Source organism: Parasteatoda tepidariorum, chromosome 9 (assembly GCF_982258835.1).
Source record: "Parasteatoda tepidariorum strain Cologne lab strain chromosome 9, Ptep-v5.0, whole genome shotgun sequence".
Lineage (NCBI taxonomy): Eukaryota > Metazoa > Arthropoda > Arachnida > Araneae > Theridiidae > Parasteatoda > Parasteatoda tepidariorum.
Window position 1 is genome coordinate 21,082,577 of NC_141763.1, and position 18,818 is coordinate 21,101,394.

General features: G+C 29.7%; 1 protein-coding gene across 3 annotated transcripts in view; it reads left to right on the forward strand.

The window, feature by feature from the left end:
- Positions 1 to 18,818, forward strand: part of LOC107439993 (Na(+)/H(+) exchanger protein 7) — a 256,310-nt gene that overhangs the window by 212,197 nt on the left and 25,295 nt on the right. For all 3 annotated transcript variants that reach the window (XM_087151009.1, XM_087151011.1, XM_087151010.1), the window contains 11 exons: positions 2,626 to 2,671; positions 4,344 to 4,385; positions 6,195 to 6,263; positions 10,838 to 10,919; positions 11,964 to 11,991; positions 12,120 to 12,229; positions 14,062 to 14,137; positions 14,458 to 14,528; positions 15,706 to 15,817; positions 16,948 to 17,029; positions 18,595 to 18,690. In XM_087151009.1, coding sequence (XP_087007135.1) covers positions 2,626 to 2,671; positions 4,344 to 4,385; positions 6,195 to 6,263; positions 10,838 to 10,919; positions 11,964 to 11,991; positions 12,120 to 12,229; positions 14,062 to 14,137; positions 14,458 to 14,528; positions 15,706 to 15,817; positions 16,948 to 17,029; positions 18,595 to 18,690 — 814 coding nt within the window. The remainder of the gene's footprint in view (positions 1 to 2,625; positions 2,672 to 4,343; positions 4,386 to 6,194; positions 6,264 to 10,837; positions 10,920 to 11,963; positions 11,992 to 12,119; positions 12,230 to 14,061; positions 14,138 to 14,457; positions 14,529 to 15,705; positions 15,818 to 16,947; positions 17,030 to 18,594; positions 18,691 to 18,818) is intronic.

Below are 18,818 nucleotides of genomic sequence, written 5' to 3' on the forward strand. Positions count from 1 at the left end.
TAAAATTTACAAGATATAAATTGTTCAACAGGTTCACTAAAAATGTGCTTGTTTATTAAAAGAAATGTTTTTGCATCGAAACTATTAAATTGATTCTAATGTGGATGATGAAATGTGTTTATAAACAAACTCAGAAAAAATTAATAAATATAAAAAAACTGCAACAGTGAAAAAATAAATAAAACCAACTTCAAACGCTGTAAAATTTTTTTAATGTACCTCAGTACCAAAAAAGGTGGAATTACCTTGCCATCACTTTACTCCAAATCCGCCTTATTTCCCGATAGCATCGAATCTTCACATTTTGAGGCTCAAGAATCCAAACCAATCTTGAAAAATTAATTAGTTTAGACCCTTGAACCATTACGATATAATCAAAGGTTATTAAGATGTTCCGTTTTTTTATGCAGCACTTAGTAAGTACTAAGTGCTGAATAAAAAATATTTGTAGTTCTTTTTACATTTTGGGCATTTGTTTCACTCATTTTTCAGACTTTGCTCAACTTTACAGAATTGAATCAAGCAAAGAGCCATTTCTTTCTGAGAGCATCTTTTATCTGAAATTGAATAAAAGCAGCAAATGGGTACTTTTAAGCGATAAACGTCAAAACTTTCCTTTCATCTTATATCTTTTCTTTCAATTTTTTTCTTAAATGTGTTATCCCAAGGAGAAAAACTGCTAGTATAACTAACTAGCAAGAAATAATTTTTAATGAAAGAATCTATATTAAAAAGTATATCCTCTCTATATATATTTAAAACTACTTTGATTTTTTTTCCTACTCCGTTCTCGTAATTTAAGTCTGTTTTTAAATCATTTTATTTTGAAATTAAATTTTTCTCAATGGCTATATTACATGTAATCTATTAGACTGTTTCAGTTCACTAAGAACTGAACTAGCTTCATATGATTTAAGCAACTTAATATGATTTTCGTTAAAATGTAAGTTAGATGAAATTATAACCGAAATTTCACTCGATTCTTAGATAAATATCTCAGTTACAGAATTTTTTTTTATATTTTACTGGTGAGATAGACTAGGATTTTTGCTTCCTGTATTTACTTCCCATTTTGAATAGTTTTAAACCTAGTATTCTTTCTTCCTATTTTGACACCATTTGCACTTATTATCCCTTCACCATTATGAGCTTAGTGTTTCAACTTCCTATTTTGAATTAATTTACTCTGTTTTGGACCTTGTACTCTAATCTTCGTATTTTGAGTAAGCTTTCACCGTTGTACTTATTATTCTACCTATAAATACTAAGTAGGCTTACACCGTTTTGAACCTAGTGTTCTTTCCTCATCTATTGTGTAAACTTCACCGTTATGAAACTAGTGTTCTTTCTTCTTATTTTGAGTAAGTTTGCATCATTTCGTATCTAGTGCTCTTTCTTCCTATTTTGAGTAAGCTTACACCTTTGTACTCATTGTTCTACCTATAAATACTAAGTAAGCTTACACCGTTTTGAACCTAGTGTTCTTTCCTCCTCTATTGTCTAAACTTCACCGTTTTGAAAATAGAGTTCTTTCGTCTTATTTTGAGCAAGTTTACATCATTTCGTATCTAGTGTTCTTTCTTCCTACTTTGAGTAAGCTTACAACGTTGTACCTAGGTTTTTCTTCCTATTTTGAATCAAGTGTTCTTTCTTCAAATTTTGAGTAAGTTCTCACCATTTAGAGGCCGCACGCTCCTCACCCCTGGTCTAATGTTTAGAGAAATGCAAGTTGGATTATAAAAAAAAATTTAAGATAGCAAGAGTGGCTTATTTTCAAAATAAGCATTTAATGATACAAAGCATTAAACCTCAACCTCAAGGTATGAAAGCAGAAAAACTCACTTTATTAAAAAGAAAATGGGCAGGTTTTTTTTGGAAAAATACATAGATTTGAGGTTTTTCAGTTTGGATCACGCATAGATCATACAATTAAAATGGGGTACAAATCTATTAAAATTGAGATTTCGAGAAATGTAAATAGAAAGAATAAAAATAGATTTGCTTGGTATTTTGAAGGGAGGAAAACCTTTAAAAATGACACCAAACTGGACACCAACTCCTTGGAAGTACACAAAGCCTCAAAGTAGAGATCAAATTTTGTATCTGTAGATAATTGTTTCAAATTATTAAGCGGGTCAAGTTTTATTTTTTTTCCAATCCGACATGTATTTTTTGAACTATAAGCAATTTGCACCCCATTTCAATTTCACGATTAGAGAGCCACCTAGTTGCCATAATTTCTAGAAATTGCATGTCAATTTGCGGTGGTTCTCCGGAGAATGTCAATCGTAAAGAAAAGTGGAGTTTTCATTTAAGATTTTGAAGTTGTTCCCACCCGTAGGGAGTAAGCTTGGTGTCTGAACGCCTGTTATGAAAATTTCTGCTTCACGTGTACTTTTATTTTTGATTCAATGCTTATTTCTTGGGATATTGGATGGTATATTTTAAAATTTATATTTTAACAGCTTCGCTCTTCTAGTAAGAATTTTCGAAAATTACTACTCACTTGTATTTGCAAATTTATTCTTTGTGTCATGTTAAAAATAATTTATCATTAAATAAATAATTTCAATTATGTTACTGCTTAGTAATTGTTTTATACTCAAAAAATGCATTTTTTTGCAGGTTTCCATCATGCTGAATTCCTATCAACAATCTTGCCGGAATCTTGGTAAATATTTAAATTTGAACATTTAGAAATCTCTCTGTGATCTGTAAAATACCTATCGTTAAATTGGAATCATTCATTAATGACCAAATTCTAGATGCGTACAAAATTAGAGATTTTGCATGCTAATGTTGCACATGATTTATTTCATATTTATTAAACAAATAAAAAAAAGTTTTGTGCATAAACCTTGCACCAATCGGGATAAATCTTTCGATAAAAGCCTAGTTTTTTTTTTTTTGTATTTATTGCTAAATATAGATCATAAAAACTTATACGCTTTCATCGGCAACCTTTTTCAAAGCTGCAAAATTATTTATTTACAATGAAATAAATTGAGAAAAAAAAATTGAAAGCTTAAAATTTTGTTTAGAAACAAATTTGAAGTTGGAAGAGTAGAATTTTTACTTCCTAATTATTTTTTTCTGTTTCTTTATTTTTATGTGTTTGTCGGAATCATTTTAATTTACGAGAATTATATCATATTTCTCGTCTGATTATATCATAATTATATTATAGAACGGACAATGGAATCATAAAACGAGAATTATATTTTAAAGTATTTTATTTTTCGAATGGCAGGCACTGAACTTTATTCGTTTCGCCATAGAAGATGCCAGAGGTGTTACTCATTTCGCGTTACCCAGTGGGCACCTGTGAACCGAAATCACGGAGGAGACTAACAATTCCCACGCCACACTGCCGCACACCCGTTCATAGGATGGGCCACATTCACACATCACACACAACAGAGGACAACAAGGGAGAGAGAAAAATCCATGCCCAGAGCGGGATTCGAACCCGCGGCCATTGGCTTCGCAGTCAGGCTCGCTAACCGCTCGGCCACCTGACCGGCATATTTTAAAGTATAAATTTGGTGGAAACCGAGAATTATGTTCAGCGAAACGCGTTAAGGATTACAAACCCCGCATTTCGTATATCCACTTTGCATTATTGTCAAGTTTTAAGAGAAAGTTCGAAAATGCGTCACACAAACATCAGTAAATATATTTTTTAGGCCAAAGAAATATATTTTTTAAGTATTTTTCTTTAGTGTTCTCGAGCAGTGCAACTTCAAATTATACTTTAAAAATTCATGTAAAGTTCATTTAAATTAAGTTGCTATTCACTAATAAATTGAAACTCCATATTATTATAACTCCATATTGTAACTCCATTATTGTTACTCCATATTAAATTAATTAAAAATCTTAATATATTATAATTTTCATTTTAGACATTAAAATTGTTAAATACAGGGATGCCACGTGTGCCTGAACTTGTTAAAAATGGTGTCCAACGAAAAACAGAAATCAAAAGAGATTAAAATAGTAATTTTTTCAAGTATATTTTTTCGTTTACTATTAAAATTGTTAATAAAGAATACTTTCGTTTTAAATGCAAAAAATTTTGCGATCTAAATGTAGATGGTAGTGACGATTGAATCATTATAGATTAAATAAATAAAAAAACCATTTATTACATTTTTAGGTGTACGCGGCATTTCTGTAATTATATAGAAAAAATATAGTCTTCGTAGTTTCTCTTACATTAATTGAAAATGCGAATTGTAGTTTAAACTTTTCTAGATAACGTGCAACTTCTATTTTTAAGTTTCCTATTATGTATATAAATATTCCTTTCATATTTATGAATATATTATCTTCTATTTCAGCATTTTGATTGTTCTAGGCATTATAGTAGGAACAATAGTTCAGTAAGTCTACTTTTTTAATGCAATTTTTATGAATTATAATTTACATTATCTTTGAAATATAAAAGATGTTCCGTAAAAACCGCCCTTAGTTTCCTGAAACGCAAGCTTTAAATAATTTCATTTTTTTCCATTTAAAAATAAGTAATTCAGAAGAAAACTTGATTAGCCTTGATTAATTGAAAGAATTTAATATTTTTTATTACCTTAATTACTACTAAGAAAGAATGAGAAATTTTTTTAGGTTTTAGCTTTTTTTACATATTATTTAACTTTTAATGATTTTTTTTCTTCACATTTTTGTTATGAAACAAAATCCACTACGATATATATTTCAGATAGAAATGTCCAAATGTTTACGTGACTCAAACATTTTGTCTTTCTTGTATTTTTTTTAAAATTACAATTAAAAATTTCGACTAACGAAAGTAAAACCAATTATATTTTTCCATAGACAATCGCTTTGTTAGGCATTCAAACACAGAAAAAAATCATGAAATATTACTTAAGTAATAAAATAATATTCAATATTGTCCAATATTGGATACTAGGTCTTCGGAGCTTAACATAAATCAAAATAATTCAAATAAATCTTGAAGAAAATTTTTATTTAAGAGATGAAAAAACAAAAAAATTTCATAGAAGTCTAACATCAAAATCTGTGGATGCCGAGGTTTGCAAAACATCAATACCTATTTAATTGCAGGTTAAAATTTGTAAAGAAATCTATTAATCGCATCTATTTTGGTCGTATTGAACAACAGTACAGCACAAAAGTGAAAGACAATTAATAAAGCTAAAATAATAAATTTTTTAAATTCAATATTACATTTTGGTATTCCCAGTGGATTTATGTTTTTATATTTTATAACGGCATTTAAACAGCCGACCAGATTCTGAGATTACAATTGCCAATGTTCAACACCGTTTGTAATTTTGTTCCCAACCCATAAAACAGGGGAACTCTTGTATCAAGCTTTGGGATAAACTAAACTTTGCGGAGGACTTTTTTGGTGGTATTAGCCCATATTTACGTTACATGGAGAGGAAAACCATGAAAACCCTCACTGTTAGCCCGACGACAAGACATTTTAATAGGTTTTGTAAATCACGCTTTAATAGTCATTCAATCTAAATAAAGATTAACTGTATTCAGAATCAACTGAAGCTGTTGTTCGCGGAAAACTCGTATTAGTCTTTTTCTATGGTACTTATTATTTTTTATTTCAATTACTGTTGATTTTAACTTATTTAGGAAAAGCGATTCGCGTTTTTAACGTAATTCTCCAATGCTATCATATTCTTATTGATCAAATTCTGATCATTGCCTTTATCTTACGTAACGAACAAAAAGTAAGTAAACATTAAAGAATGTGCAAAAAACCTTTTTTTTTAAATGAAAACTATAAGCTAGTGAAAAGTGATAAAATGTTGAAAATATTTGAAAGACAGAAAATCGTCTGCAGCAGTTTTATTTTTACCAATGGCAGCGAGCTCTAAGATGATGAAAAGAATTCTATTTTTCAAACCAAACAAAATAATTGAAAATTTCAAGCGAGTTTTAGAATCGGGGGCTAAATTTGTCAATTGCTGCAGTTGTGCAAAAAGTCGATGTCTATAAAAGATTAAAAAATTGTTAAACTAAAGCAAAAAAGTAAGAAAACTTAACCAAACAAATCTCGTCATCATCTCACACGATTATATCCGCAGAATAGTGCTTTCTAATACTGTACTAAGTACAAAAAGATATTTTATTTTTGATATTTTGTATTACTGAAATTACTGCATTGTTTAAAGATGTTTTTATTTTAGCTTCACCCAGTCCAGGGAATTTCTTCCACAGTTTACTCCAAAGGCCTTTTTCCTCTTTTTACTGCCACCGTAAGAATAATTTTCGTTATTAATATTATCAAACATTTGTGTGTTTCCCCTATTATAAGTTCCTTAAGCCCGATGCAAAATTATAATATACAATCTTTTTATTAGGAAATATCTCGGTATCATATCATGTAATTATGCTTGAATATTTAAACGAAAAATATTAAACTTTATTTACAAATCACATGATTCCTCTGTCTCAGTGGAAATTATTAAACTAAATTAATAATTTTCAATTTTTACAATTTTTTAGGACCACACAATGCAGCATTAATGTAAGTTTTCAAATAAGTTTGTATAAAAACTAGATCATAAACTCTTTACATTTTCACAAAATTGGAACTTACCACCGTGTCGACATTTCACACAAACTTTAAAAGTAGCATATCATTCACTAAAACTTCCTTTCTTTTTACAAAAGTTTTCGAAGATCTGCGTTTAATGGTTTTCTATTCACTTGTTCTGAAATAAATAAAAAAAGTGAATTTAAAAAGCATAAAAATTATCTAATGTAGATATATATTTAAATTTTTTTTTTAATTCAGAAAAAAATTAATACATAAATCAGGATTCTCACACGCCTGGAAAAAAATTAAATAGTTATAATACTAATAACCTTTTTTTATGTTATGTTTATGGCTACCAGAATGTTTAATTTTCTCTAAATAAATTTGTATACAGCTGAAGGTAGAAAATGTGAAATTTTCAGTTTCTTTGTAACAAAATAGATATCAGTTATGAATTTTTTCAAGGTGCGTGCCAACTTTGATTAATCATCATTTACTTTTTTACACTAGTTAAATATAAATTAATTTTTATTAATAATTTCTTTTATTTAACAAAAAAGTTTGATTGGCTTATCAAAATTTTTTACTACCAACATTTTTCACTTCAAAATATATTTTTTCAGAAAATACGTTTAAATTACAATTGCATTTTGCTTGCAGACAAATTAATTCACTCATACGATTGATTATTTCACTGCCTATTTTCTGTAACCAGTACTTTATTTTTATAAATATGAATATGAAATTATTTTTTTTGAAGGAGAATCTTTTTCATATAAATAAAAACTTTTAGTAAAAGTTGGTAGATTTTAAAATATTTTTATTTATTAAAAATAATTATGAGACTTCCACTATTTTACGATGTCGACAGTGTATCTAAAATGTCTTAGTAGCAAAATTAGAATCAAGGCAAAATCTAATTTTAATACTGTTCAAATGTTTGATTAAAAATATTTCAAACGCTATTCTCTATTGTGTGCAAGAACGTTTAAAAATTTTATTATTGTTACAACCATGATTCTTCTTTTGCTGTATTAGCATAGGTTGTCAAAGTTACCTATATCAAAACAAGATATTTATTTTCAAAATCCTGTTATTTCTATGATTTTTTTGTATCTGCTGAATAATGTAAATAATTCTAGTTCCTAGGAACATATTTCTAAGTCTCACTTGTTTTAAAGGTGATATTTTATCATTCGATACCTTTGTATTGTTTTCAAATTGGTACTCTGCATGTTTTCGAAATTTTAATAAATACCAGCACAAAACACAGAAAAATTTTATTGACTGCATGGATATCTAGTTTTTCCCCAAAAGAGCTCGCCTTATCACGTTGAGCGCCACTCTAATTTTACATAACTACAAATTAAAATTGCAAATATTAGGCGGATTTTGCTATTTTTTTAGATGGTTTACAGGGATGCCAACTGCTCCGCTTTCTGGAATAGTTTTAATAAAGTGGTAGCAAATTATATAGAAAAATTCGTTAAAGATAGTTGCGCCTTCTTTTTAATACAGTAACCAGTTGATTGATGCTTTGACGTTACATTTAATATCATATTTACAATTTTTGATATTTAGTGGGGAAAAAATTACTTAAAATGAAAAATACTAAACTAAAAGTAGCTTAAATTTCGCTACCACTGGAAAATACTATTTTACAAAGCGGAGCAAGTTGGCATCTCTGGGTTTATCATGACATATCTGACAAAAGTGGTGAATTATATAAGCCTACGAATTGTTCAATTGAATTTATTAAGCCAAGAATCACAATAAGTAAGTAAATTTTTAATGCATTTTCTGCAATTCCATAAGAGAGTGCAAATTTTATAGTTCTATATCATGTTATACGCTGTCAGTCAGCTGTTTTTCGCGGCCTGCCTATGTGAAAGGTCAGTGTCAGCAAGCGGTGGCAGACACAGCCTAAATGTAATTTCAGTGTCAGCCACAGGTGGCTGACGCGGCGCTCAACGTGTTAACAATTTCATTACATTTTTAACTATACAATTGAAAGATTGAAGCAATTTATTTAGAAGCCTCACTGCTAGAAAGCTGTGAAATACTACTTTTAAATCAGTTATATGTTGTTGTGGAAAGCAATTTTAAATCAAATTTACAAACAAAGAATTAGACATTAGAACAAAAACTTAGTTACCACTAGAATTTAACCAAAAACGTAGAAATTTGACAGCCCTGGATTATCAGCATTTTTTTCGAAATGTTAGACTCTATATAGATGAACCACATTTTTTCTAAATGTGAGACAGTATAGCGGTAAGCCATATATTTTCCAAATTCGTAGCAATATAGTAATAAGCCCCACTTTTTCTAAATTCGTAACAGTATAGTTATAAGTCACATTTTTTTCCAAATGTGAGGAAATAAAGTGGTAAGCCACACATCTTCCAAATGTGAAGCAATATAGAGTGATAAGGCTCACTTTTTCAAAATGGGAGGCAATAATGCGCCATACTTTTTCCGAATGTGAGGTAATATAACAAGCTCACATTTTTTCTAAATGTGAGTTGGCAATATAGTGTTATCCCACATATTTCCGAATTCGTGATAATATAGTGATAACCCACACTTTTTCCAAATGTGAGGAAATAAGGAGGTAAGCCACACATCTTCCAAATGTGAGGCATTTAGGTGGTAAGTCACACATTTTCCAAATGTGAGGTTATTTATAGGGCACATTATAAGGCATATTTTCTCTAAATGTGATGCAATATAGTAGTAAGGCACACTTTTTACACAATCAGTAACGTAGCTGCTGTACTTTTGCTTATTATATAAGTTAATAAAACTTTCTGGTTATTAAATGTTCTACTTATCAAGAGTTACACTTTAATTTAATGCATAGAATTGAGCCATTTATTACCGTAAATTTCTTAAGGTAATGTAATAATCCACATCTAATGTTGTCAAAGAGAGTTTTAGGTGAAAAACAGCACATAGACTGTAAGTTTTCTGTGTAATTTACAGAAATCTATTGGGAGTTTCTGGCTGTATCTATTGTAAGTACCTGGAAACAATGCTAAGATGTAGAAATTTCAAATTTGAAATAAGAGTAATTTATCACTATTGTCTCGAGCACATCGCAATGTATTTTTTGATATTTTATTAAATAGTCCGTACTTCCTGTATTAAAATAGAACGGAAACGCCCTTAATTATACTATAGGAAGTACAACTATCATTTCCCCCCAATTTTTAATATTCCTCCATCCTTTTTATAGTCAGACATGCAAACTGCTCTGGATTCTGTAAAGAGTTTTTGAAACTGTAGAGAGCTATAGAGTAGAATTTACAGAGTATTGGTTAATTTTGCCAACTTGCCAAAAGCTCAACGCGAGACGAAAAGCAGGGATGCCACCATAGAGTTGAGATAGTATTTCAACTCCATGGATGCCACAGAATATTAAAAATGCATAAATTGGTGTCTATTAAAATTAAAAATTCTATTAAAAAGAGATTAAAATTAGCAATTTTTTAAGGCATATTATTTTCAGTTTACTACTGAAAGTGGTTTCTATGAATGATTTAGCTCTAAATATGAATAATTTAAAATGTAAGTTACAGTAGTAGTAACAATTGATTGATTAAAGAAATTCTAAATGAATAAATATTGAGTTTCTACCACTTTTTACATATTTAGTCGTCCGTGGTATCCGTGAAGTGGTATTTTTTATCTAAGGCCTAGAATAATTTTGAATTAGTTGTGAGTGAAAACTTATAAAATCAAAACTAAACCAAGAATTAATCATTAAAATCAACACCAGAATGATGAATTTGTTACCACTAGAAAATATTTATCTGCAATCCAAAGTACGTTGGCATCTCTGTATAATTAATAATACTTATATTAAACTGCAGGAAGGATTAATTAAATACTTTTCTAAGCCTATGATATAAGTGTTACATACCTGCCAACTTTTAATCCTTTCAAGGATGATATTCCCCAGTGGTAGTAAAATAAAATGTAAATTGCAGTTTTAGGCAGAATCATTTGCGGTATTATGAACAAGCTTATGCAGAATACTAGAACAGTATTACATATTAATCTATATGCTTAATTTTTTTAAAAATAGTGATGAATTAAAAATATTATAAATTAAGTTTATAAATGCAAGGAATATATAGAAAGCTTACATTTCACTACTACTTAAAACATAGAAATAAAATTTTACGCCAAATGCGTAAAAGTTGGCAGGTATGGGTTATCATTCCTATAATTTTTTTGTCTCACTTAGCAAGTTTTTAAATGGATTGTATCTTTCATCTCTTTCAGGATTGTTCTAGAATCAGCATATTCTCTTCATGATCGAGCATTTTTTAGCAACCTTGGCACAATTGTCTTGTATGCAGTAGTAGTAAGATCTAATTTTTTTCCATATAATACATTAAGGATCAATAAGCAAAACTAATAATATTTTTTTTCCTTATGCCATACTTTTTTTCCTAATTAAGCATAGTTATTCTTGGATTTATTTCCTAGATAACTGCATAACCTTAATTTGAAAGAATATTGTTGGAATTAACCTTCGTATAGTAACAGTTGAAATAAATTTTTTATTTATTTATTTTTAAAAATCCAACATGTCTGTCCAAAACTTTGATACTTAGTGGCAAAGTATATAGAATCTATGTCATTTACTAAAGTCATTGCATTTTATGTCTGTTTATTCAATTGCATATTGCATAACCGTTAATCTTTTTGGAATTTACTACCATTTCAAGTACATAAAAACAAAATGTCTCAAAAAGTTAATGCTTCCCTAATGAATTTTTATATTTATACATGAAATTTAAAATAATTTTGACTACAACTAAGAATAAATAATATATTTTAATAAATAATACTCAATTTAAATATATTATGTAATTTCTGTCTATTATTCTAGCTAAGCAGATCTCTCACTACCATTTATGGCATTGTATTTAGATTCTAGGAGAAAGTTATACATTTATATAGTTAAATATAAATATGTAAATTACGTCCAAGTCAATCGTTTTTTTCCTTTCAGATGCTAGTTAAAGAAAATAGTTCACATGCTAATTAAAATCTTAGTTATGATAATTTTCTTTTTCAAGAGTTCCACAGCCTGTTTCATTGATAACGTTGTTTCAAGTAGCTTTGGCTTTAACATTAAACAAATTAATACTTGGAAAAGGTACATTAAATTTGCGGCATTGAAGCGCAACTTGAAAAAGGAAACCTTTCATCATAACTTAGTCTGTTTTAGGTATTCTTTCTTAATTCATTTAAATAAAATGTTTTTAAAAATGAGTTTGTTGAATTATGCATAAAAATTGATTTTATTTGAAAATAAATATTTCAATTATATTCAGTTTATTATGTTAAAAGACAGAAAACTCGAACGCATCTCAGATACTAAAATTGTTTTTTTTTTCAGGGTACCATAATTAATTGCTTTGTTATTGGTAAGTTCGATATTAGTTTAGCTGAATTAATACTCTAAATCTATATTTTTGACTTAATACAGTTGAATAAAAACCTGAGGAAAAATTAACTTTCTTTTTAAATTGTGCTTTGTGATTCTGTTTTCTAGGTCTTGCTCTATATGGTTTAACTTCATATGGGGCTGTAAGTGATATTAAATTGCAAATGGTTGAGTGCCTTGTATTCAGTGCCCTTATATCAGCTGTGGACCCAGTAGCGGTAAGTGCATCATTTTGCATTACAGGATTCCTATGACAATCATTTTAATATTTTACAGAGATGCCAACTTGCAAAAATGGGCTTTATTATCCTTATTCTACTAATTTATTAAAAGTTTCGCAGAAAGCGGAGCAGTTGGCATCATTGCTAATATCGGATAGCTATCTCGCATACTACTACCAACATTATTTTATTTTTCTAATTAAAGAGACAATAAAATTTGATTTACATTTATTTCTTGACTTGATAAATTTAATTAAAAATGATTTTGGTAATCCCTGCGTATAAATAATTTAAGCATATAAGTGGCAGTATGATAATCTTTAGATGGTGCGTTAAAGATCTTACGAGCCAAAAAATTATATTTCTGCATGACCTTTTACTACCACTAAAGGGGAATCATCCTGGCAAAAATTTGGGCAAAATGCTTGAGCAAATTTTGTATTTATTGCTTAAAAGTTTGCTGCTTTGAGTGAATTTAATATTTGTATTTTTTGGTTTACTTAAAGATGAGTCACACGATAACAAATCACCCTAGTGATCTTCCATCCTTTTCTTTTGTGCTTAACTTTAGTTGAAGTAATATTCTGTTTCGTTACATTAAATAAAAATAATGTTTACGTAAGGCGCAGTGAAACCTGAGAACAATGCCTTGATCATTTTCTCGTTCGGAATTCACTTATATTATTTGTTTTAGTCTTCAATGTTTTTTGCTTGTGATGTTGTGGAAATATGTAAACAAAATAAAAGCATAATAGTTATTTCCAACCTGGAGTAATTAATCTCAACACATTAACACTATGTATCATATCGCCCTGATTTAGCCACTATTACGATTTTTTGCTTCTTTGAAGAACTATGGACGAGGAGGGAGTGATTCTTTGGGCTGGTAGACGCAAGAGCAAGTTACATTTATTCGGTTAGGGCAACCTGGAGCAAGATTTATTTTAAAAATAAATGGTTGATTTTGTACCATGTTGGAGCAAGTGTACACTATTCACTTTTTTTGAATGATAGTGTGAAATTACTTTTCAAATACAAATGTTTCTTTTATGTATTATAATCTACTTATATATTTAACATATTGAGCCACGATATATCAATGGCTAAGGTATTGAACAGTCATAATGAAGAACTGGGGCTTGATCCCGAGTTGCTCACCCATATTCAGATCTATGGATACAGTTTGTCTGGGAAGCAAAGCCGACCTGTGGGCAATGCCCCATTGATGCCGTTGGTCACGAAATCGTTGAGCCTTAACCTCCATGACCCCATGACTGTGTGGCAAAAAGCTGTATCTTCAATGTTTTTATTTAACATATTAAGTTACATATTGATCATTAAATATAATTGTCATGCTAAATCATATTTTCATCATATTAGATTATATACAGGGTTATTCATAATTCCCTCCGGGGTTTCGAAGCGTTATAGTAAAAAACGAAGACGAATATGGCAAAAAAGAACATATGAAATTATTCCGAAACTATTAAAGTTTTACTTACATAATTCAGAATTTCATATGTTTCTTTTTTTCATATTCGTCTTCTTTTTTTACTATAACGCTTCGAAACCCCGGAGGGAATTATGAATAACCCTGTATTTATCATATTAAGTGATATTCATCCCTGCACTTTTTCTACCGATCAAATATTCATACTTTTTAAATAAATGTTTGTATTTCATTTGCATAATCTTATACAATACCAACAATGTCAGACGAAAACAATAGGTTTTTGGAAAATTTAAAATTTATACTAAATGGTAATGTTGTAAAATATACCCTATATCTTCATTTGTAAAGTTATTTTAAGTTTTAATTTCTTTTTTAGGTTCTAGCCATTTTCCAAGAAGTAGGAGTGAATAAAAATCTATATTTTTTAGTGTTTGGAGAATCTTTGCTAAATGGTACTTTGATTTTCAACAAAATATTATTGTGTGCTTTTCTAATTTTTTTGAAACACTCTAAACTTTTAATTAAGGGCTTGGGGCAATATGATGACAAGCAGCATTTTTCCTATTACCAAGGTATTATAGCACTCTTTGTAAAAAAAAAGATAATAAATAAAAACTGCAATAAATGCTAGCAAATTCTTAACCGGAATATTAAAAAACAGTTTACCGTATAAATGTTACCATTAGGAAAAGTGTGGGTAATCACTGTATTGCCCCAAGCTTTTCAATTGTGTTCTATTTTGATATAAATGAGGGTCTTGTTATAATTTTAGATGCCGTTACCATTGTGCTTTATATGATGATGGTTGGGTTCTCAAAAGCGGAATATATAACTGCTGAACAAGTAATTATTTCATTTGACACACACATTTTTAAAACTCGTAATTTAGTTAACTCCCACTTTAATTATGTGACTAAAACTGATAATATAAAATACTTACCACGAGCTAACAGGTAATAATAAGATGTAAAAAGTTGTTTTATACTCAATCTATCGAACCAACTTACCAGATACCTTCGCCTAGACAATATAGAAACACTATATTTGTACCACTAGAAAAAATTTCCCAACATATCAGTTGAAGTTTAAGACGCAATTGCAATAACTTCATTAAGGCCTTTTAACAGCAATTCTTTACAAAATGCTTTCGTTAAATAAAGCGGAATATTTCACTGGTTAGCTTCTAATTTTAACCAATGTGTTTATTTATGGCAACGGGGAAGTCCTCTTCCGAGAATTAGTTTGAATTTCGATTTTATTTTGGGCAATTAAAACTTCATGGTTTACTCTAGGTTTGCCTGAACTCACTTCTCAATAGTTTAAATTAGTTATGGATGTGAAACAGAATTCGCGATGAAAATTTTCTTCCGCTGTATAGCGAACGAATATGCATAGGAGAAGAAGGCTAGCTTCCATAGGTATAATGTAAACCAGTAATTTAAAATTTGGTGTAGTTCCTGAGTATAAAGGAAAAAAACATTAAGGGGCATGCAGCAGAAGTCCTTGATGCTGGTTTCAAACCTCCTCTACCTCAAACCACTACAGGGGTTGGGGAGAAGAAGAAAAGTTTTCATATTTTTATTGGTTTGTTCTACATTTTACACTATTGATAAACAGTACTGTACTGTTAATAAAAATATTCCTTTGAATATACATTAATATCATTCATTTCGATTAAATTTGCTTACACATTTTAACAAACAAACAAAGGAACAAAATGGCGGTAGGAGTGGTAGCGTACGCACCCATACAAGTAGAGCTGCCAAACAACTGGTTCGCTGGTGACGTACTTCCCGAGAATCACTTTACTTCTTGTGCGCATGCGCTGGATCTTAGTACATATCCTGAGTATGCTGCTCATCCTGTAAGTTGGCTTTCTGGTATGTCCTCTTAAAAATCCGCGTGTGTTAATGGCTGGAACAATCAGAAATATCTTTCGAGAATTGAAAATTTTGTAATATTTATTTTAAGTGTTGATACTTTTAAAATGTAACTTTTAATTGTCATTAAATATATTTAGATAGCTGTAGGAATAGCTGCTTTTGTTTGCGTCAGTCTTGGTGGACTTGCTATTGGAATTGCCATGGGAATACTCACCGCGCTGATAACGAAACACACTGAAGACGTCAGAGGTGATTATATTAATATAGCTGAATATCTGTTCTTCGTACGGCCTAAAGCAAGAAGAAAATAAGCAATAAATCTATAAAATTATGACTCCGCAATCCTGCATAACATTGAAAACAATAATCAAACACAATTGAAAAGACTTAAATGAATTTCAATATTTTTTTTATTATTTGTTGGTCTTTTCGTTGACTTTGCGTTATTAGATTAAAGAAAGCACGTTTTACCAAGTAAAACTAATCAAACTACAGATTATCTATCATTAGACACTGAAAATGATGCTATAACTTGCGGCAAACACTAGATTGTCAAAATTTATCACAATCATGCCATTACCCCCTTTAATTTAATACTTAGTCTAGTACCTATATAATTTTTTATTTCAATTACTGTTGATTTTAAATTTGTTTATAGGAAAATGTTTCAAAAAGGTAATATTAAAAAAATTAACACATTGTTTGAGACAATTATCAAACTCCCTGTCATCTCGCGATGATTTTGCTCTTGCTTACCTGAGAATAATAGAACATGATGTAAGATGAATTTTATGAAACATTGGTATTCAAGCATGTGCATTGAACTCACATTGAATGACTTAGTATTGATCAAGCAGAGCTCTAAGCCAGCATCACTACAATTTTTATATTTGGAAAAATAAATCATCAACAGTTTAATTTATAACAATATCTACTATTAACCCTACAAAGAAATTTTACTTTTCGAACGTCCATTTTGAACTGACTAATTGAATATTTTGAAGTATTTTTAAAATCTGGATCAAAATAAAATACTTACCGTCTTGATACCCTGAGAAAAGAATTTTCAAATATTTCTTATTAATGAGGAATGTTATAATTTTTTGTTTTATTAACTTTATAACGTGACTTTGTTTTATCATTTGCATGTTTGTTTGATAACTTGCTCGCTTTATTGACTTTATTATACAACTTTAATTACTTTTATTAATTTTCTTATTTATTAATTTTTAATTTATTAATTTTTTATCAACTTTAATTCATTTTTAATAAATTTTTTTATTAACTTTAACTAATTTTATTTTCTTTAATTTTTTTAAATCGTTAACATGACGTGATAATTTTGCTCTTTTTGATATATCCAATAACATGCATTTTAGTTGTGGAACCTTTGGCTATGCTGGGAGTTGCCTACTTGTCGTATTTACTCGCAGAAATGGTTCATTTTTCTGGTATTATTAGGTAAATTTTTCACCATTTTGTATTTAGTAAATTGCTATTGTTTCGTTGCAACTTATAATTTATTATTAATTATATGGATGTTCTTTTAATTTTCTTTTTATGTACCAAGTAATTTCTATAGCGCAACTAATTAGTCAGGAAGCGTTGTTTTTTTATATCGTTGTTTAAAGGAAAATTATGTTATGAAGGGATAAAATAGAGTAAAATAATAGTATAACGTCACAAGAATTTGCAGGCATTAAAAATACTGTTAAACTCTTATGTTTGAAGCAAGACCTTTAAATTTTTTGATAAGACAACAATGTCTTGTTAGAGGAACAATATTTCATACAATGTTATCATTGTTTTGAACAATGAATGAAAAATTGTTTGATAACAATGTACTAAACATTGTTCATTAACAATCGTTTCAGAAAAGAAGCATTGTTACTATATATTGTTGTAAAAATGTATAGGAACAATGTTAAAGAACAAGGGCAAAGAAACAATGTTTTATTAGAGAAGCAATATTTCGCACAATATTGTTTTGTTAACAATGATTGGAATATTGTTATCAAACAATGTACGTATTGTTATTTCAGAACATTTGTTTTTGAGCAAAAACATTGTTTCTGTATATAATTGTAACACTGTGCAGAAATGCTATAGAATGATGTTTGGAAGCGTTTCGCCACGTGTTTTTTTGCACGTTTTTTTGTAAGTTTTCTTGCATTTAGACGTCTTTGTTGCAAGTCACGGGTTATATGTGAATTGATGTCCTATTTTACAAAGCATGATTGAAATAAGAAGTGCTTGTTTAATTTTGTTGTTTCCTGAGATGGGTATAAACATGTTTAATAACTTATAACAATTATTGCAATGTGGTTTTCAGCAATGTGGTCAGTGTGAGCCAGGTGTGAAATTTGTATCTAGCAGCCATTGCTGGGAGTTGAACCGGTGTCAACTCATTGGGAAGTGAGCACTCTATCCTCTTAGCCACCACGGCTTGTGTTAAGACATTTGTGATATGGTATCTAGTGTTATGAGTGTATAGCCATCAGATCATCTTGCTTTAAATTACATGACTCTGGAGCACAATTGTGCAATGGTGGTTTTCGTCAAACATGCGATTCCATACACGCTCTGGCGGAGAGCTGACGGTAGATTGGCGGTAGCCGGCTATCCAACCAAAGTGTATTTGGTGCAAGGTGCACATTAATTTTTTTGTTGCTGAAAATCGGTTTATTAGTTGTAGTTGAGAAAGTTTTGAGAGAGGAGTGCTAGCTGAAGCACCACATCGTCTGACTGGGGTCTAAAACACGCGATATTCTTATCACGACCATGACCATTAGAAAATTAAATCCTGAAAACTGGTTTAGGTGCCTGGCCATAGTTGAGTGCTTATTTGCATATTGCTTTCAGCAACTCCTAAAATGGAACCTTTTTAAACTTGTTTCAGACTTATCGAACACGCGTTTTTTCATTGAGAACAGAAACACACAATCAGTAATAAGTAATCAGTTTTTTTTTCTGTTACAATGTATGAATGCAAATTAAGAAAAAATCCAGTGTCTTTTCTCTTTCAGTATTATTGGTTGTGGTATTGTCCAAGCTCATTATGCCTCCAAGAACATTTCCGATAAATCAAACACAACGGTCAAATATTTCACCAAAATGGTGAGGTAAGTATGTTTTTATTTTAACCCTTTATACTTGGATATCAAAAGTCACCACTCTAAAAGTTATCTAGCTTTATCACAATCCTAAGTTTAATGTTTTATTCTTGATTTAAAAAATACGAATTGAAATG